Source organism: Siphateles boraxobius, unplaced genomic scaffold, assembly GCF_051911475.1.
Source record: "Siphateles boraxobius isolate OS27281-9 unplaced genomic scaffold, OSU_SipBor_1 6, whole genome shotgun sequence".
Classification (NCBI taxonomy): domain Eukaryota; kingdom Metazoa; phylum Chordata; class Actinopteri; order Cypriniformes; family Leuciscidae; genus Siphateles; species Siphateles boraxobius.
This window is the reverse complement of record NW_027509186.1, coordinates 21,292,133-21,314,374: the sequence shown is the minus strand read 5'-3', so window position 1 is coordinate 21,314,374 and position 22,242 is coordinate 21,292,133. Positions and strand designations below refer to the sequence as shown.

Sequence of the window (22,242 nt, the reverse complement as noted above, 5' to 3'; positions counted from 1 at the left end):
GACTGGAACATACCTGACACCATCCAATGCTAGGTTGTTACATTTTGACTTGATGCCACTTATCTTCCATACTCAATAATCCTAATGTTCTTTGGCAAATGCAATGTGTTTTTTGCAGTTGATAAAACTAATAAATGGATTCTTTACTGGTACACAACCTCTCAATCCAGTCTCTTGTAGCAACTGGCTTTCAGTTCAAAATTAAATTGGGGGTTCCTCAAATATTGCATGTCTATTTTGCTCATCAAGGCTGCATTTATTTGTTCAAAAATACAGTGAAACAGTGTAATATATAATTCTTCTATTTTAATATATTTTAAATTGTAATCTAAGTAAATAAGTGTAAAAATAGCCGTAAAGCAAATAGCCACATCTGCAACTCCAATCAAGAATAATGGTCTGCTGTGAAGAGTGAACAGTCTATGCACAAAAAAGCTCACAATAATGCTTTATTTGTGAGAATACCAGAAAAAAAAACTTTGAAAAAAAATGTTTTATGCCACTTTTAGCCCAGCTAAACAAAAAACAATATAGTAAGGTACCAATTTTTCCCAGACACATTCATCCACCACCTCGTCAAAACTATTTAGCTCAATTTTCAGACCTACTGTAAATGGCTCTCCACTGCGTTTAATGGCCGAGATGAGCCTCAGTGTCGAGCTGTGGGCTCAAGAAAGAGGCACACCATGAGACCAGCACCAGAAGCAACAGACCGCCATACCTTTGACGTTCATTAAGTGGCAAGACTGCATGTCGCAGTCATGGCCCCTCGCGGGAGACTGAGCCATACAAAATGCAAGGAGGAGAAAGACAAGTACCTGAGCCCGGGGAGAAGACTCATTAGGCCATGACGTCACCACGGTAGACACCTTCCTTCTCCCGGCAACGCTGTAAATAAAGACTGTCACTTAATCTGGCCTAGTGCCGTTGGCCTCGCCCTCTTATTTGCGTTATTAATATGCATGCTAATGTGCCCATTTTATGGCTCAACAGTTTCGATTCACTGTAAAATCAATTATCCATCTGGTAAAGCTGCACTTTGCGCTGGCTGAGATGTGTATTAATTTTAGCAAACATACATGAGGCCCAGCACAATAAAGATAAATAGCTCGATTAGGTGTGGTAAACACCGTTGCTCAGAGCGGGGCTCTAATGAGATTTAGGCACATAAGGAATTGAGGTTCCTTAAATAATGAGCCTTGTTGATTTTTGTATGCAAATTACCAATAGGAATGTTTTGCTGTCCTGCTTTCCAATTTCATTTAGATAAGACGGTGTTGCGATCGAGTGAGCACGACCCCCTTTAACCGGCTCTCTGCTCCCACTGTCTCAGACTTCCTCCCTTTCGGTTTGTTCAACACTGATCAGCTTTAAACCCTAATAAGCTCATGACACCCACTTGCGGCGTTATTTCATCAACCTCAACTCAAGTCAACTTGAGTTGACATCACGCTGTTGGCACTGTGAAGCCAAATGATATCATAGACTACTAAAATGCCTGGGGGCACCAGATGTTGGTGCAAGGTCTTGACGAGCTCTTGCATACTCCGAATAACTGATGAATTCACCCTCCTTTTAGGTCAGATTGTTGAAATCATAGGTTCATAACTCAACATTACTTACATTTTCCTCTTCATTTAGCACCATAACGCGGAGCCCTGCTCTGGTGAGGGTCGGTTAGGGATTTGGTGGAGCTGGAAGCGGATCTGGCTGAATATCAATAGCATATATCATGCGGCCCAGCGAGGATGCTTCATGAAGTCAAATTATGGGCAGGACGACCTCTCCTGCAGCTTCACCCATTAGCTGCCATTCGCATTCTGCACCAGGCATCAAACGATTTATTTGCTTCAGTTACTTTCAGCAGACGATCAATCTCACAGTAATTATGTCTTGTCAGTGGAGCTGGTTGGGGGGGGGAGATGGGTGTGTGTGAAGTTTGAGATGGGGGGGGGGTTGTTTGGGTGGTCTGATAGGTGGGTATTCTTGTCTGGTTCTACATTTCCTGTCCTCTTGACACACATCATATCTACAGAAAAACATCAAGACAAGCTCTTTCCGGTGTCGGGATGACGTCTCTGGTGTTTGACGGGTTCCAGTGCTTGTCTCTCTGATAGCACGCACGTGTCGTATCCATGAAGACTCTGAAGCGGGGCTCCCAGCAGAAATAGAGAGGAGTTTCAACTGCCATGGCAGTCGTAGAGCCGCAAGCAGAGCGTGGCGACGTTAACGCGAGCACCGTGCCAACATCGGAGCTCCGGTCCCAGTGCTCTCTTCGAGGAGCTCTTTCAATGGGCTGTTGCCTCTCCCTGTCTGCCTGTTCCAACATTATGAGTTGCCATTTGCTCTCTGAGTTTACAGTGATGCATTTGTTCCACGCCATCAAGCTCAGCATCTATGCTTATAGCCTGAACAGACACATTTACAAGTATCATTCTGAAGTGACCATTTGTCTCTGAGGTCAGCATGAGACAACATTTGCTTTAAAATCACACCCAGAGGATAACTAGATCTAGATTCACATGAACACCGAATTTCCTAACAGCAGAACTCAGTACTAAATGTGTTTTCACCAATAACATGTATAAATATATATATAATATTGTATAATAATGTAGAACCAATTCAGGCATGCACAAAAAGGTGTCCTTTAAAAAACCAGTTATACAAATATTTAAAAACGAATAGTAATTTAATACATAATATTCATATCGCTCTAACGATTTAATCAGTAAAATCTACATGAATTTCTCTCTAGCAAGGTAATAACGGCCCTGTTCTTGGAGCATATAAACTTACAGTTTCGCTATTAGTAGAGACGCTGCTGCCGAACACTGCTGAGAGACACACAAACTCAGGTAATTCAAATACGCTTAATCAATCTCTCTCTATATATAGCTGCATTATTAGACTGCTATCAGTGGCTCAAGTCTCCCTTTACTAGCTCTAAAATGACGTTTTGGAATTAGCAACAGAGGCTTGGGATGAGATGCGTAAGAAATTAGTCCTACATACAATAGCGTTTAAAGAACAAAAACCTAACAAATGTCAAGAAATAAACTTGAAATAAAGTTTTGAGGTGTGCTAACCGTAGTATAAGCGGAATAATTGACTCCCTGCTGTTGAATTATTAGAAAAATAATGCACACCACGAGGTGTAAACGCTACGCGTCGTGGCCACATTACCACCTCGGGTGTGTATTATTTTTCTAATAATTCAACGGCCAGATGTCAAGTATTCCATATATATATATATATATATATATATATATATATATATATTAGTGCTGTGCGTTAAACGCCTTATTAACGGCGTTAACGCAAACACATTTTAACGGCGTCAATTTTTTTATCGCGAGATTAACGCTCTTTTTGGCCTAGCAAACTTTGTATTTTTTTCACATGCTGTTGCAACAACTAGTAACGTTAGAAAAACGAAAACATCACACCGGATAGCTAGACCGGAAACAAAACAATAGGCACGCCGCACGTACTTGTTTGGGCTTGGTCGCCGGCCAAAGAGTAGTAGGCTAACGTTACGTTTTGAGTGGATGGCGCGAGCGCGAGACGCCGATCTAGAGACGTGCACTCTCAACGCAATAGAGTGCGGCGCGGGACTAGATTTGATGGCCGAGTGCGAAGGCGGGCACGAGCGGTAATGCACTCACTCTGTGTGCGGATACGGGAGAAAAAAACGATTCGCGGGACTCCCGCAAACTAGAAATATCTATGAATAAAACATAAAAACTAATACATTTTTATTCATATGTTGCAGAAAAGCAACACGAACAACTAAAACAAAATAGAAACGATTTACAGGCCAGAGTTTCTTTTTATAACATGTTTGCAGCGTTGAGGGATGTAGCCAATCACAGACATATGTGTTGTTTTCTTGAACGCAATGGCCAATCCGAAGCATTTAAAATAGACTCCCCTCACCGCTCAAAACAGACTTTTTGTTCAGTGCTGAATTCTGTATGCTGGCAAATCCTCAAATTATAACAAACAAAGTGTATATATTATGAAAGATGCATTGTGCTGTCAGCTTCACTGATAATAACAGATGTGTGAGATTGCGATGAACTGATGTCAGCTTTTTAGGAATTATTAAGGGAGCGCATTTTGCGCGCATTCAGTCATGCCAAACCATGCACTCAGTAGCCTGCTTGCTTTTATGTTATAACAGTGGTTTGTGTGTTAATGCTTTAATAACAAATAATTTATCAGGAGCATTTATGCTGATGTGTATGGTGGCGACACGTAGGCGAAAGTATTTGGAGGTAGCCTACAAAAAAAGAGTCTATTTGCGGGCGGGAGCGGGACAAACATTTTGCGGGCGGGAGAAAGTAACATAGAAGGTAGTTGAGAACGTCAGTTATAACGACCCACGTATTAAAAAAATGGACGGGTTTAAATCGGGCTCGGGCTCATAATTACAGTTTATGTGTCGGGCCGGGCTCGGACACAATGCGCACGGGCTCGTGTTGGGCTTGATTTTTTGGGCCCGATCTAAGCTCTACAATGGATGACTTCAGACAGAAGCACATGGATACCACAGCTAAGAACAAACTTACTGCCGATCCACTTTTCCATGTTGATAAGAGCATTAAAATTAGAAAAAATAATGAGACAAATAGAAATCAAGGGACATTTAGAATAGATAAAAATGTGCGATTAATCGCGAGTTAACTATGGCATTAATGCGATTAATCGCGATTAAATATTTTAATCGTTTGACAGCACTAATATATATATATATATATATATATATATAGTTATATATATATATATATATATATATATATAGTCAATATAAATTTTCATTTTTTATTTTTAATAATATTTTAGAAATAAAATATTTTTCAGGATAGCTTTTTGTGTTATGTAGTTTGAGTTGGTCATTTTACCCTACCTTTATAAAAAAAGCATTGTGAACTTGTTGATGAATAAATAAAAGTTTTCTGCAGTACACATGGTTAGAGAAACAAGAAACAATTATAAGGTATTGTAAAAGTCAACATGAAATAAAATTTGACCCCCTATTTACTTTTGTAAAAGACGTTCCTGGTTGTTTCTTGCATGATTCATTAGTGAGCATTATTCAAAGAATAAAAAGTTTGTCTTTTTATGAAAATGTAGTAACTTCTTATCCTCTAGTACCCTCTTATTTTCAACCCTTCCTCTTTAATCACCAGTCATATAAAGACCGTAAATATGCCAGTCCATATGTACAGCAATTCCCACCTTCAATCCAATCAAATTCCGATGGATAAAACAAAATAAAAATTCTTTACGGCTGCTTATCCACTTTCTCCAAAGAACACATCAAATTAAACAAGTAAAATGGGCTAAATGCAGTTTCATGCTGATTTCAAATCAGCATCCCAGTTAATAATCAGATTACAGCAGTGATTGACAGTGTTAATGTATGAATAATTGTAAGCAGGAAATTGAGATGACACTTACTCAGCATGCCCATTCCCAGCATAAAGGCGTCCATGGTGTAGGGCAGACCTCTAGCTCTCCCCCGCGTCCCTGGAGGAAACATCACTTCCTTTGGCTGGGCCTTCTTACATTCTACCTGTGGATGGAGCACAAAAGATGTTGTCTCAGTTGTCTAGCTACTAATAAGACCATTTATTGTATCAAGGAACTGTCCAACTCTTACAAATGTCCAGCCCACAGGACATCAGAAAAATGTTGTTCATATTTGGCTTGTGTCACCTTGCAGAAATAAACTATGAGAGCTCTCATAAGGATAATACATCACTTGTTAGAAAAATGAACGGGAATAAAACAAACACTCTGTGAAATCATGGTGTTTATGTATCTCAGTTGGTAATGTACTGCCTTAATGTCACTGTGGTTTTTTGAGAGAGCGCTTTTTGATGTTTGTGTGTTTGCGAAAGCATGCCGTGTTCTGTCTTTGAGAAAAAAAAAGTTTTCTAAAAAAAAAAAAAGTATATATATTTTAAGTTTTATTTTTTTAATTCCTCATCATTCCCCTAGCGTCTTGCCACTCCAATCTGGTCCTCATCATTGAACAGTTTCTACCCGGGGCACTTCCCCTGATCACCCCCCCGCACCCCCAACCAGCTCCCTGACGCCTTCTACTGATCATTTTCCTGCTGTGCTGACTGACATTTCACACTCCTCCACAATGCACGGTTAAGAGTCTGCTCATGACAGAACACACAGAGTGTGCGTCAAGAGTGACAGACCAACTACAAACACCAGCATCAAAATTAAGTACATCTCCGGAATGAAGGATCCGTGGGTTTGTGGTAGTGACACGGTAAGAAATACCAACCCTAAAATTGTGCACGGCATCGTGCACACGATGTGTCAACAAAACCTCAACCACCTGAGAGATGCAACCGTGCTTTCTTTAAGACCAAGGAAAGCACAGATGACCGGCAGGGTATGTAGTGTTTGACAGACTGATTACTGGTGCATGTATACACACTCCACCGTGCACACAGCGTGTAAAGTATAGTGGTAAATGCACACGAAAGGCTTACAGGAGCTTCAGTTCAACTGACAAAAAGCAAACGTTCATGTTTAAAGTATGAGATTTAAACTGCGTGTGTGTGAATGTCAGGGAAGAGAATGACACAGGGGTTTTCAAACTGCCGACCCCCAAAGGGACTGCATATACTTTCGTAAATTAAAATAAATTGAAATAAAAAAAGCCCATTGAAAATGTTTAATTAAGTTGAAGTTGAAGTACTAAAACTACTAAAAATAAAACTGAAATAAACAAAAAGTACAAAAAATTACAGAAGCACAAAAAAAAAATACTGAAACTAAAATTACAATTGAAAATAAAAAAGCTAATAAAAGCTTATTGAAATATTAATATTTACTATAATCTTATGTAAATAATACCGAAATTACACGGTTTCTCTCAGAGTATAAATGGATCTGTAAGCATGTAAATATATAGCAGCCTTTATACTTTTAAGGGGGTCCCCTTGAAATCAAATTTGGGGGTCATTGACATCAAAGAGTACGTTGTATGACAGTACATAGACATTGATGTTAACTGCGAGGGAAAATAACCTTGAATTTCATCAACGAAAGATAAGGGAAATCCAGATATCTGTTAAAGATAATGCTTCCATTCTTTCAAATGACCTTACATGTCAACCAAAGCACTAAAAGGAAGCTTTATTTTCACGCTTTGAGCGGGCTAACAAACTTCAGACACTGCAGCGCAATGTCTCTTTTCCAAAAAATGAACACATAAAACCAACAAGCACTGGTAATCAGTATTCAAGTCCTCAGGACTTCTCCAAATACAACATGCCTTCATTAGGCACTGGCACTAAAGAGAGAGCGAGTGTGTGTGAGTGTGATGCGTGTAATTATGTCAGTGTGTGGTTTCAGTGATGAGGCCTGCAATCTCTGTGTGTTGCTAATAGGCGAGGAAAGCCTGGCTTCCGATCTGACTGTCATCAATGGGCATTTAAGAGCCATGACTACGGCTCCACATTATTACTTAACTAATTACCCTCGTCAGTCGAGGTAGGCCAATGATGAGCTCCCTTCCCTCGTTAATGAAACTACGAAGGCCCGTGGCTAATGACCTGAGAGCACGGGGCAGCAACGTTATCCCTCCTGCACAGAGGAAGAAAAGGCCAGAGGAGGAAAGAACTGTTGATAGATGAACGTTTGCACTTTAGGACCAAATCGGAGCATTGACTTTGAAACAAAGCCCAAATGTGTAACTCGCTACATAATGCGGGCTTATTTGTGTGTTATATCTAGACTTAATGAACTTCTAAGTGTAACTAAATAAAACAAAATGTGACAGGAAATCAACAAGGTCAAAGTTGTGGTGTAGTGGTGCTAATGTTGGGGAAAAGGTGTTTGAATCTGCCATTTCCTGTGCCTATTCCTTCTTTCAACTCTCTTCTCAACTCTAAAAAGTTAAATAAATGAAACATTAAGATACATTTCAGATTAATTGATTAAAAATATATTTAAAAGGCCATAAAACAAAACAAAAAACTTAATCACTTTCATTAGTGTAAAAGAATATAAGAATATTCAACAGATCATCTGCAAAAGTTTAATAAAAGTTTCAAAGGTAATTTATATACATATTTAAATGCATATGAACTTCTGATTTGATGACACTGAAATGTGCTTAAGAAAATACAGTTTTATGTCAATTTGTGTTCTTAGTATTTTGTAGTATTATAGTACTCTCTTCAAAACAGCAATAAGACACTAGTGGATATGTTATATTGTGAATATTGCAAGTTTTAGGCAAAAAATCATAATAAAGCTTGTATTTTTTAATTATATCATGTTTCGAATTATTTATATAATGGCATATTAATGAAGGCTAAGTGTTACTGAACATTTTATTTGTCCATTTAGTCTTGCCACCTGTCTAATAACCGGACTGCCACTCGGAGCCCAACAGGGACACACAAGGTGTAGGTGTGTGTGTGTGTGTGTGTGTGTGTGTGTGTGTGTGTGTGTGTGTGTGTGTGTGTGTGTGTGTGTGTGTGTGTGTGTGTGTGTGTGTGTGTGTGTGTGTGTGTGAATGCAATCAAAATCCCATAACATCTCTCATCTACCGTTCACCCCAGAGAGCAGGTTAAGTGGAAGTCCAGGGTGGAAAGGATGACAGCAGAGATGAGAACAGGGTGCGTCCACTCGCCTCGCTAATTGTCGGGAAATCATGAGCGGGAACACTGTACCGGTGGGCTGGAGCAAATGTGGCCATTAGTCTCCATGTCCCTGGCAGAGCCAGTGTGAGCGGGCGAGAGGTGTAAGACAGGATCGATCAGCTCCAGAGAACACACACGCCGCTTATTAGCTGGCTGGTTAGGGATAGATTAGATCCAATCTGCTAATCTGCTGCCCTGACCTTGTGACAAGAAATGTCACTCACATTAAAACTTCAGCCACCTGTTTTGACTTTGAAAAGGGAGTTGTTTCACAAAGGTTAATTTCTCAGAGACCACAGGCATGATAAGGCCATCTTTCATGACTGTATATCAGAAGCATTGCACGCACATTTTGGCTTTTTGAGCAAAGCCAAATACATCTTTCAAAACAAAACTATACTTGCATTACTGATTGCATTCTTATAGGGGAAAAAAAGTTTTTTTGTGAAAAATATATTAAGAAGCATTTTTATTAAATCTATTATATATTACATAATATACCAAAAAAATACTAAGTTGTTTTAAAAAGTTTAAAATAAAAAATAACAATATATATAACAAAAAAACACGTAATTCTTGTGGGGAAAAAATGTTTTGTGTTTTGTTAAAAAAAATGCATTAGGTTTCTTATCAATAGAAAATAAAAGAAAAGAAAAAATTCATGATGTTCCAGATTAAAGGCCATTGCACACCGAGGCAGAAATTTTCGTATGCATTTTTTCGTATTCGTGATTCGGTGGCTCTGAATTGTCAAAACTCCATTCAAACTGCTTGCTACGGATGCGAAAAACGCAGAATCAAACCCGATCCGATTTTTTTTATGACGGATGAAAGTTTCGTAGACAGTGTGCAAGCGTGATTGACATAACGTGAGGTCGAATTTTTTTTTTAACGTGCAGAAATTTCGCATGCGAATTTCGGACTCTGTGTGCACTGGCCTTAACTCTTGAAAATTCACTTCCTCTGATATTTAAATGAATCAGAAATATCAATCATATTCCAATAATAGACTAGAATGTGTGGGAAACAAAGACAATCAATAATCTGAAAAATCACTTTGAAAAATCCATTGTGAAAAGAAAACCTCAAGAGTATCTGCAGATTTGCTTCTCTTTCAGCTAGAGTGAGAGAAAAAAAGCATTCTCCTCTGACAAGGAGGATAAAGAAGGATGAATCAGAACGCTGATTCATTCACTCTAACTGCAAAACACCAGGCGGCCCGCCTCACTCCCGTGAGTTCGGGATCACATAATGCCTGATATGAAAGGCACTTAGCCAAACTCGACAAATAAATATGCATTTTAAACAGGCAGGAACCCAAGAAACAGGGCCACCTTTATGAGCCCTGGTGTGCTGAGATTGTCACAATGATAGAGTTAGAATTCCATGCGCTTACTGTATATCCGAGGTGGGCTGCCTGAGGAATCAGTCTTATTTCCGCCATCCGTACCGCTGTAGATTGTTCATAAAGCCACAGAGAGGCAAATCGACTGGATCATTTTTTTTTGCAATAACAACTTTTTTTATATATATATTTTAAAGACTATAATGTTCAATAATATTGTGCATATGTTCTTGTTTTTATGTTTGCTGGCCCTGTAAGGATGGGAATGTGTGATTTTTGCAGCATACGGCATGCACAGGGGAAGCAAACTCATATTTAAATTTAATGTGGAAGCAACTGTTTTCAAGTATGTAGATTTATACGCATCCAAAAACTCAAGCTGTCTTTTACAGGCCCACACTACACTACGTGTGTGTGTCTGTGGTCTCCCATCAAATATAGCATATTTAAATGTTATCACAGCTCTGCCAGTGAACTCCTGTTACATCACTGCACAAGAGGTCATGTCATACGCTGCTGCATCTTGTTTGTACAGTTCCCAGAGATAAAACAGACATGAGAGGAAAGGGGGAGAGAAAAAAAGAAAACAACCCCCTGCTCTTTTGCCTAGAGGCATCAGAATTCTCGGCTTAACACCGAGGCATAATTCATCGCAACTTGAATTAAATTACATTGGAGACTTGGGGCTCCCGTACATTATTGATACACTTACAGCTATTCCATCTGACACAGAAATCTATATTCACCAACAAAAAAGAAAGGCTGTCAGAGGCTATTTATGCCTCCCAAACAGAATGTCTGTTTCAACAGTGTCTTACAGTGGGAACTCTGGTAAGCACATACAGATACAATAAAAATAACTAAAAAAAAAAATCAACAGACTGAAACAACTTCACATTTAATCATGACTTTGCTATGGTGTAATTTAAACAGTAAAACATCCTTACACACAGGCTCGTTCTTCATCTTTATCACACGTTTACCTTCTCATTGATATCAATGTGTTCGCACTTCCTATTTTGCCCTACCTAGATGTAAATATTTGACAAGGTCAGTTAAGCAGTGGTGCATTCCAAAAAATAGTGTGTATTTATTTCAAATTACCACTTAAAAGTTTGGGTTTAGTAAAATTTTATGTTTTTGAAAAAAGACTTTTATTCTCACTAAGGTTGTGTTTATTTGATTAAAAAAATGTAAAAAAAAAAATAATATTGTGAAATATTATTACAATTTAAAATAACGGTTTTCTAATTTAATAAATGTAAAATGTAATCTATTCCTGTGATGGCAAAGCCGAATTTTAAGCATCATTACTCCAGTCTTCAGTGATCATTCTAATATGCTGATGTGGTGCTCAAGAAACATTTATTATTATTATCAATGTTGAAAACAGTTGCTTAATATTTTTGTGGAAACTGATATACAAATTTGGGATTATTATTATTATTTTAATTTTTTTTAATTACCTCAACTTTTTGTACTGTAGTGAATACATGTCTAATGGCAATCAATCAATCAACCAATTGGGGGGGGTTGGGGGGGTGGATGGGGGGTTGGGGGGATGAAAGCTTCTGGATTTTTGATTTTGTGTTTACAAAAATGCCTATAACAACACATATGTATTGTCACTTATTTTTTGACATTTATTACATATTATTTATATAGTCACTGTTTACACATTTTAAATAGGACCTATTATGCCCCTTTTTACAAGATGTAAAATAAGTCTCTGATGTCCCCAGAGTGTGAATGTGAAGTTTCAGCTCAAAATACCCCACAGACCAATTTTTTGGAGGCTGAGCAAAAACGCACCCTTTTTGTGTGTGCCTTTAAATGCTCAAGACGAGGGCGGAGCTTCAAGAGCTCATGTAACAACAAAACAGGACAATCTCACGCACTGAAAATGTCAGAAATTGTCAGAGTTTTATGAAGTTTATTGTACATCTCACAAAAGATGAAGCGTCCATTTTCACTTCAGAAAATCACTGTAAGAGCTGAATAAAACACCGTGCTCAAAGTCTTATCCATAAACTCTCTCTCTCCATAGTATTATCATCAAAATACACCGTGAATTATACAAAAACACTCGTTACAACCAACAGTAAACAAATATAATCACACCATATGTTTTTTTCCGGGGGTGCTTAATAAACTGGTAAACTTTACATCTGTAAATCAACTCTGATGAACTGTAATAAAGTGTACACTCTCCTTTTCATTACTGCCGTGACCAGTATCACTCCAGAGACTATTAGCTGTATCTCGAACAGTTGGTACTGATCCATCCTTGAGTAACAACTTTGTAGCAAAACCTGCTTTGTTTTGACCCTCGTTCACAAAGCAGTCTGGTGCAAAATGATTTGCGCAGACAAAAACAAATGTAGGTATATGGGGGGGGGGATTCCCTTCAGTAAAAGTAAAGTAATCCACTTCATCTTCAGTGGCTCTGATGTCGGGAGTACATGAAGACTATGTTCACTCTTACATCCAGCAACAAAACACCTCAATCTCTTACGAGACATTCTTGTCGCTACAGCTGCTCCAGCGTGGAGAAAATGGCAGACAGTGTACAACTCGCTCAGGCCGGAAACTAGTCCATCAGCAGTCGTGGACGGGGACTTAGCAATGTGACATCAAATTGCTCAGAAAATGAAACCGGCTTGTTCTATGAGACTGTTGAGGATTTATGGGGATTCAAAAAAAATATTTTTTTATAATTTTAGTGTGGTTGTGTACACACACTGCCAACATAAATGTACCCTTTAATGAGGAAACAAAAAGACAGAATTTATGTGGAATGACCCAGCTTTCTTTTTCTTATATATATTCTTATTATATATTTTATGCGCACGCACAGTTATTCACACTCTTTTTCCACCCTTCTATTTAAGTTGTGAATGTGCTGAATCTCCTCCTTTCTTTGTTGTGACATTTCCAGATCTCGGAGAGCTCTCCGGAAACAGCCTGCTCCATTACAACCGGCTGAATTACTGTAATCTTTTCAAATATCACAATCCCCTTCCATTAGCCCAACCTACTCTTAAGATACTGTGACAGGAGTGTGTAAATACATCTAGTCACCACACACAAAGCGAAAATAAACATCTATTAGATAAAAAGGGCTAAACAGATCTGGTTGATTAGAGAGGGACAAATAAACAGACATACTTTCAAATGTGCTAAGCTGCTATTTAGAAAAAAGAAAAAAGGAGCAAGTCCTATAAAGGGTTTTCACACATGCTTTGGTCAGTTTACTTAATTTCTTTACTTTTAAACTCATTAATAAAGACATTGCCCTATAATGCTTGCGTCTTGCAAAATATTTTGTTCAAAGAAATCTGCAATGACTTTCTTCTGTGGAACATAAAAAAAAATGTTGTGGCCCAACTGTGGGCGGTGCTTAGACTAGTTTCCCATATTAGTAATTTAACACTGGTCACTGGTCAAAGTAGACTGGTTTAATTTGAACCTGAAAAGTAAGACTGATCCCCTCTTGGCTAACTTAAGGACTGAACTCCATACAATGAAAGTCAATGAGGTACAAACAACATTGGTTTCCAATATATGTGACCCGTGCTGGGAAAATGAGTCGAAATGCGGACGGGCTAATTACGAGCTACAGGCAAAACAAGTGAAAAATGTCAATTTTTGTCGAATTTGAGGTTTTCCCAAAAATGATTTCGTTAAGCCCTCGTCTAGCGATCACAATGCTCCAAATAGCTATTAAACATCTATTTGTACGTTTTCTGAGAGGAGTACCTTTCCTTTGTCCATGAAAAATGCAGGAATTCTTGATGGCATGAGTCTGAACCAATGAAATGTGATTTTCAAACTCATGCTGATATAAGCGAAATGATCTTACTCGTGCTGACTGACAGAGACGAAGCGTGTGATCCCGATATACATACATACACAGAATTACAGTAGGCTAATTTAAATTATCTGTCTTGGTGAGAATTCACACAAACATTATCTGTTATGTCTTATGTGGACGTTTGGTACCTGTGAGGAAAAATATCTGATGTGTAATTACATCCGTGTAGTACAGTAGGTGTTACTAGGGTGTCTGTTTCATTAATTTTAATCAAACAATTGTGGTATCATGGAAAAAAAGGTTGAATATATATTTTTCCTTCAGATATTTGTTTTTAACTTGGTTTGAGCCAAATTTGGTGTTATTACCAGTTATTTTAAAGTATGGTTGCTAGGTGAATTTGTTTTGGAACCTTCAGAAAACTTTAACTCGATTTATCTCCAAATTAACTTTGCTTCCTCTGTTGACTTCAAATAGGTGTAGCTCAGTAATTTTTTTGTCTTATTCCAACAAGTCATGCATCATATTTTAAAGGATTTTTAATAGAGAATGTGAAAATAACATTAACTCATTTTAGAAAATTTGCTCTTTGCGACTCATTTTGCCGGCACGGGTCTCAAACACACACACACACACACACACACACACACACACACACACACACACACACACACACACACACACACACACACACACACACAGTATATATATATATATATATATATAGAAGAAAGAGGGGCTGCACAATATATCGTTTTAGCATCGATATCGCCGTGTGCGCATCTGCGATTTTCACATTGCAGGATGTGCGAGGTCAAGTATAGGGAATGTACTTGATCCGTACGGGCCAGCTGCCTCGCGGTTCGGAACGCATGTGATTCGCAGATTAATTGCAAAGTTTAACAATCATAGAGTGAGTTTATCATTTGCATTTGCAAGTCATGTCAGTTTAAACATCAAGTGCAAGAAGACTGGAACTCGCGCTGTGTTTTGTGTGCGCGCACAGCACGCGAAGTTCGTGAACACCAAATTCCCTTCCTTATCTATTTGTGCTTGAACGGATGTGCACGGACAATTAAGTCAAAATGCTCTCTACGAGTTCCCTAGTAAACGCAGTTGGTTATGAGTTGTAAACAGAGAAAGAAAATGAATGCTTGTCATTACTGCCATTGGATCGGCCTATGTGGATTCATCTTAAAATGACAGCATCCCAATATACCCACAGCTATTTGTGTCACCACAGATAATCTAGTGGTCGACCGATATATCGCCCGATATTTGGCATTTTTAAAATATTGGCATCGGCCGATTCGTTTTTCTGATTGGACCGATGTGTTGGAAGCGGGACTTTTATTTTGATGGCGGTCCAGACTTTTATTTTGACGGGCGGCAGTGAAAACACCAGCACCTGAGAAGAGAACGGCAGCGTCTGATCACACAGCGCACTCACATTCTCCGTCTTCACTAGTTTACGATCTCTGTAAGTCATATCTAATACATTGTTAGACAGAAATATATTTTTAAACAATTACTTTATTTGTGAAAAATAGTGTTATAGGATTGCAGATTCAAGAAGTTGCCATCTAAAGTAGAAGCATGTTTATTTTAAAGATTTGATTTCTAATTTATTAAATATTGATTCAAATACATATAAAGTATACATATATATATATAAAGTATACATATATATATATATATATACATATATATATATATATATATATATATATACATATATATATATATATATATATATATATATATATATATATATATATATATATATATATATATATATATACAAACTAGGGATGCACCGAATCCAGGATTCGGATTCGGCCGAATATTGGGCTTTTCGACTAGGGTCCGGTTACTGCCGAACCTTCAAATATTTTTCCACCGAACCGAACCCTAGGCTTGCACTAGGCGTGCAACGCTGGTCGACGTCACACAGTCGTTGATTACGGGAAGATGTTTACGTAGGTTCGAGTGCAGTAGAGCTGAGAATTTGAAAATGGAACTTGTGAGCAGGAAAAGTGTTTGTTTGGCAGTACTTTCAGTTAAAAGAAGGCGTTTCAAGTCGAGCTACATGTTCTATTTGCAATGGCGATTTGTCTCGGGGTGTCAAGGACTTTAATTCATTAATGTTTAATTCATTAATGTGTTTACTGAGTTAATGGACTGAGGATGGGAGTGGGATTCGGTATTCGGATTCGGCAGAATCTTAACCAGTGGATTTGGATTCGGTGCATCCCTAATATAAACATCAACTTTATATCGGCCACCCTGCACTCTAAGATATCGGTATCGGCCATCAAAAAAAAAAAAAACAGTATCGGTCGACCACTACAAACAACAATAAAGGAAAATCACTTTTGTAGCTTAAGCAAAGATAAACTATTAATTATAAGAATCATATTTAACCCTCTACTGCACGCATTATTATGCAATCATGGGAAAAAGTTTTACAGTGTTTTTTTATATATAAAATAGACTCAAATTAACATTTCTTTTTTTTTTTTTTTTGGGGGGGGGGGGGGGGGGGTACTTTTGGGTGCGTCGCCATATGGCAACATTGTGCGACAATGGAACAGCCTTATGCGTTTTCTCCCAAAATGACATGAAATTCATAGATGATTACAGACCTGTCTTTTAGAAATGAAATTGTTTTTATTATTTAAAATGTTTTCAAGAGCTTTGTGTACAAAATATGAAACTAATTTTAAAGGAATTATTTCAACAACATTTACAAAACATCTGACGCAAACTCATAAGAACTGTTCAAGTGAAACTACTCGATGTGAAATGCCTTAAAGCAGTTGTTCTCTCTGTTAAAGGTGGGGTATGTGATTTACTTTTTTGACCATTTTTTCAAAATCACTTGAAATCCTATTCCTAACCCACTTACAGCCACTGAGTTAGAAGCACTGACATGAAAATTAAAAAATGTAATCATCTGTGGAACGAGCAGGACTCGAAAAACTCGAAAAAACCCGAAAAACAGCCAATCATTTCCAAGACCACCTAGAATCATTGGACAGTAAGTGCGTCAATCAAACGGTCGTACCATACCCCCTCCCCCATGCCCCTCTTCGAGTGGGTGGAGTCAGGGCCAGCGTTGGAGGAAAGAAGGTAGGACCTTTTGAGTTGTGTATTTTCAAAATCTGCCGGCCGTTTTGCAAATCACATACCCCACCTTTTAAGCAGAGGTGCACCTTGCACTTAGAGCAAACCCCTCTGACGATGCCCTTGCAGCCAGGATTCTTGCACCTTCCTTTTGGTGCACCCATCTCGGGCCAGTGATCAAAGCGGTCAAGACGGATATATATTTTACTTTTATACTTTACTTTTACTTTACTTTATAAATATATAAAAATATATATAAATATATGAGTAGAATACAACCATCTAACTATATCAGTGCATCCATACATTGTCATTCTTACAAAGCTACTCTGCATTAGAATGGGCACAATATTGTTCCATTACCGCACAATGTTGCCATATGGCAACATACCTATTTTATTAAATAAAAAGGTAATATAAGTATCAAAACAATGTGACAATGATTGAAATTAGATTAGAACTTACCCCAGATGCTTGATGTATTTTTTTATTCCGAAGAAATATGAAAAAAATTAGGAAAATCTTCACATATACACAAGCACTTTTTCAGCAGCTGGAGTCATCAAAAGTGTGTGAAAAGAATGACGTTGCAAGGGTGTGTGTAGTGTCGTGATGTCATCAAAGCATATCATTGGTTACCACCAGGTTCTACCATGAATTTAAGATTAATCAGAGCTCATATTTATTTTCAAATTTCAAGAAATGTCCAAAGAAAGGGTATGTTGCCATATGGCAACACCGTGCAGTAGAGGGTTAATTTATACAGTGAAGACTATGTAGTGTTACTTTACATTTGATTATTCAATGTCTGTACCTGAATACAGTTAATTTACCTGAAAAACACAAAGCACTGCTTATTTCATCTGTGTCTTTGTTCTATTGTATTCATCTATGCTTGTAATTTGTTTATTATTTTCAATGCAGATGCACTACACTACAAAATCACCCCAATCATCCTAGAATGATTAAATCTTTACTAATACAGCTATTCAAATCATCAGGTGAAATTGTTTTCATATCGCAATATATATAGCAGAAAAACAAAATATCGCAATGCCATTGTTTTCCAATATCGTGCAGCCCTAGAAGAAAGTAAGGTTTAGAATGATACAATGGTGAGTAAATGACAGAATTAAAAAAATATCTTATAAATCGAAATATTTGTTACTATTTTCACCTCAGTATTTGCAGCTGTATGCAAAAACACTCCAGCTAAGCTAAAAATTATTTGTGCTTTGAGCCACATACTGTATATATTTTTAAATTCATCATTTCTCAGCAAATCCGAATTCAAATATTTAACCAGACTCAGTTTCGGTGTGCGCCTGCTAAATGAAGCAGGCATGAAAGCACACTAACTCTGCACTGTCATCGCTGTTTGCACCACATCTTGAAGATAGATTCAGAGAGCCACTAGCCGCAAGTCTGCAAGCCCCCCCCCCCCAAAAAGGGCGGGGAAAATAGGAGTCATTCTCTCCCTTCTAGAACTGACACTTTTCCCCTCTTCTCTCCTCACAGCGGTAGATTATCTTCCAATGATAGCGCAGGCCGGGGCATCAGCGCGGCAAGGCAGACTAAATTGGCCTGCCGACACACTCTGCACTTATCATACATGCTAATGGCCCGGCTCGCTGTGGGCAGGCAGCAATCCTGGCTGGGCGGCCGGGGCACACTGAGACAGAAGGGCGGGAGCGGAAACCAAAATGAGAGCGACAACCTCCACACTGCCTGCAGGAGGCAAGGGCACCGCCAAGGAGGACATGAGCACAGAATTCACATCATTCTGCTGCAGGCACGCATGGGTATGGTGGGGCATTGCTCTTTACGCGTTAGGGGCGAGGAGGGTATTGACCAAGTACTTGATCGCTTAATAACAGCTGGATAAAGGAAAGGATGTGTTCCTGAATATGATGTGACGAGAGATAACTTATGCAGTCTATACTGTTCCAAGGTTGGAGAGGTGATGATTTCCGAGAGAGAGAGAGAGAGAGAGAGAGAGAGAGAGAGAGAGAGAGAGAGAGAGAGAGAGAGAGAGAGAGAGACGCAGCGACAGAGAATCAAAAAAAGAGAGGGAGAGACCATGTGCAGTCATATGTCCATGAGAACTCCCAGAGAGAGGGTTTACATGGGGTCAGGATACAGTCACTTCTTCCATGGCTTCAAACAGCCACCAGTCTATAAATAACACTTCCTGGTACCTAAAATTAGCCTGCTATTGAATTCTCGCTCACTTAGCTGTGGGTCAAAGTGGTCCAACAGCCCACTTGATGATTAGTGAGACTAAGTATTTATTTTTAGTTTTAGTGTTTTCATTGGGACAGCTTTAATTAGCACACTGTACTTAAACTGTTAGCATTTTGCATATTAGGGTCATTCCCACTATGCACTTTCATATCCCTATTGTTAAAATATTATTTTTTCAAATCTATAAAAACATGTATATAATATCTATCGCTCTCTCTCTCTCTCTCTCTCTCTCTCTCTGTATATATATATATATATATATATATATACACACACACACACACACACACACACACACACACACACACACACACACACACACACACACACACACACACACACACACACACACACACACACACACACACACATATATATATATATATATATATATATATACACATATAGCCTACATATATATATACATTCATACATACATACATACATATATATATATAAAAGTTTGGAATAATTAAATTCTATGTATACATATACTTTTGACCAGTAATATACAGGTGCTGGTCATATAATTGAATATATATATATTCATTTTCCAGCAGGATTTGCACCTGCCCACACTGCCAAAAGAACCAAAACCTGGTTCAATGACCATGGTATTCCTGTGTAATTACTGTGTGATTACCATAATCATCAAAATTATAACAAATAAAGTCTTGAAATATCTCACTTTGCATGTAATGAGTCAATATAATATATTAGTTTCACCTGTTAAGTTGAATTCTTGAAATGAATCAACTTTTTGATGAAATTCTAATTATATGACCAGCACCTGTACTGTATATGATGATATTATAAAATATATATATGAATATCAAAACATAAAAAATATCCTGTTAGGATAATATGTACATAATATGAACTCACATTTCATACAGATAGAACTCAGATTAATTTTAATAACAGCATAAAAAAATATTATGGCAAAAAAATTCTAATATAAAATAATTATATAAAAATGGTACAAATGCATATCAAAATAAACAATTTAGTATGAATTATTAAAATATATGATTTCCATCTATAAAATATGCATATAACAAATTCATATTAATTATTTTTTATCACAATATAACAATTCAGTGATGTTTGAAGTTGAAAAGGTAAAACATAACAGGAATGACACAAAAAAATCCTCTTACTGCAGTGGAAACTATGTTCAGGAAACTATGCTCTATAGCCGTCCAGGTGATTTCAACCACTTATCCATTTCACACAGTATTCCTCATGACACACAGCACTGGGCCAGATAAAAGTCCCTGGAATGCCTGATAAAATACAAAATGTTCGGAATGGAACTTAAAAAAAAAAAAGCTCCCACACAGACGTAACAGGATATTATGGCTCTGAATGTGCTGTTCGAATTCAAAAGGGATGGAAAATAGTCAAAACAACCATTAGGGTCGGTCTATTAGTAGTGACCCCCTTCCATATCTGTGCAATCTGGAACTAATCGTGCTGTGCTATCGTTTAATTGTTTTCATTAATAAAATAATGAAGACATAAAATGTGTTTGCTCCCTAAATCATTTACCTCTAAAGTGGACTTACATTTCAAATTAATCTCTAAAGAGAGTTCACTTCAAGGTAATCTCCATCCATGGGATCTAACCTGCCTGCTGGATGCAGCGTTCCTGTCTCCAAGCCTGTGGATCAAGGAAATGTCTTCTGAATGTTTCATTCATGGCTATATTTCCAGGCCAGATATCAAATGAGCTGATCAGGAAGCCTGACGTCTGTAGAGACGTTCACCGGTCCAGCTTTCCAGATCCTGGAACCATTTAGGGTCATTTATGGATATCCAGGGCCCTGGCAGCTCGAGAGTGGCCTTACTGGGTCAACAGAGCCTCTCTATAAACAGCTACTGAGCCTGGCTTGTTCTCTGCTCCACAGCCTGGGGTCGAGGGTCACAGATGGTGCCTCTGAAGATGGCGGCTCACCAAGCAGGCATTCGACGTACAAAGCTGGCATTTCCACAAGCAGAGGGAGATCATTACGGCCGCTGTACAAAATATTCATGATAATAACAATATTACCATGGTCGAATTAGCAAGTCAAATATGCACACAGGCCTGCTAGCAGACGAGGCTTCAGAGACCACTTTGATCTTGTTGGCAAAAGCAACTTGATGATGGCAATTGAAATCAGTAAGAAGAGCAAAAGGAAGGATGCGTTCTGCCCAACACGTCATACCCTTTTTCTTGTTTTGTTTTTTTAAGGCTTTCGTTCCCAACGTATCATCTGAGAAATGATCTGAACTGAGAGACCATGACAAAGCTGTCATTTTAAGTAAATGTTTTCCATTCGCCACGTTTACCTTTTTCTTAAACATTCCTGACTGATATTAGCTATGCAAGTAATTCTCCAATGGCCCAATTTAAGCCAGCCAGTCGATCAACAGCGAGGTTCCTGCTATGAGACGCTGGGGGAAACGTGTAAAAAAAAAAGAGAAGAAATTCAGGCTTTTTTCTAGATGCTTGTTGAATAATGAGAACATCTGATGCAATATCATATAAAAATCAATGAAGAGACAGGGGAGAGGCTGGTCACACTGAGTTGTCATGTTTAGAATAAAATACTGGGATAACATTATGTCATCAGCAGGGTTTGAGAAGCTACTTTAAACTAAGTTTAAACAGTAGACAGCTATTTTGCAAAACACTCTCAAACAGGGGCACATCAATAAACGTGAGCATCAACATGTACCAATAAACACCCTATTTGAAAACAAAAACGTAACCAGTGTAGCCTGGTTCTTATAAGTCTGTTCTTTAAATTAATATTTTTTGAACACTACCATTCTTTCAAGAAAAGCAAAAGGGAAAAACAACTGAAATGTACCTAAATAAATCATAATCAAATGGCTTTCTAATCAGAATCAAATTGATTCGAGAATCAATACTGCATAAATGAAATCTCAAAAATGCAGGGAAAAATGTAGAAACCTGAATCAGTGAACCAGTTTCATATGAATCAACTGAATGAATGAAAAAAAAAACAGCTGAGCTACTG

General features: G+C 38.0%; 1 protein-coding gene across 19 annotated transcripts in view; it reads right to left on the bottom strand.

Moving 5' to 3' along the window:
* msi2b (musashi RNA-binding protein 2b) overlaps nt 1–22,242 on the bottom strand; it is a 269,219-nt gene that overhangs the window by 49,748 nt on the left and 197,229 nt on the right. For all 19 annotated transcript variants that reach the window (XR_013195937.1, XR_013195935.1, XR_013195936.1 and 16 more), the window contains exon 9: nt 5,467–5,581. Coding sequence is in view for 15 of the 19 variants with exons in the window: in XM_077208158.1 (XP_077064273.1) it covers nt 5,467–5,581 (115 nt within the window). In the remaining 4 variants the exon portion in view is untranslated. The remainder of the gene's footprint in view (nt 1–5,466; nt 5,582–22,242) is intronic.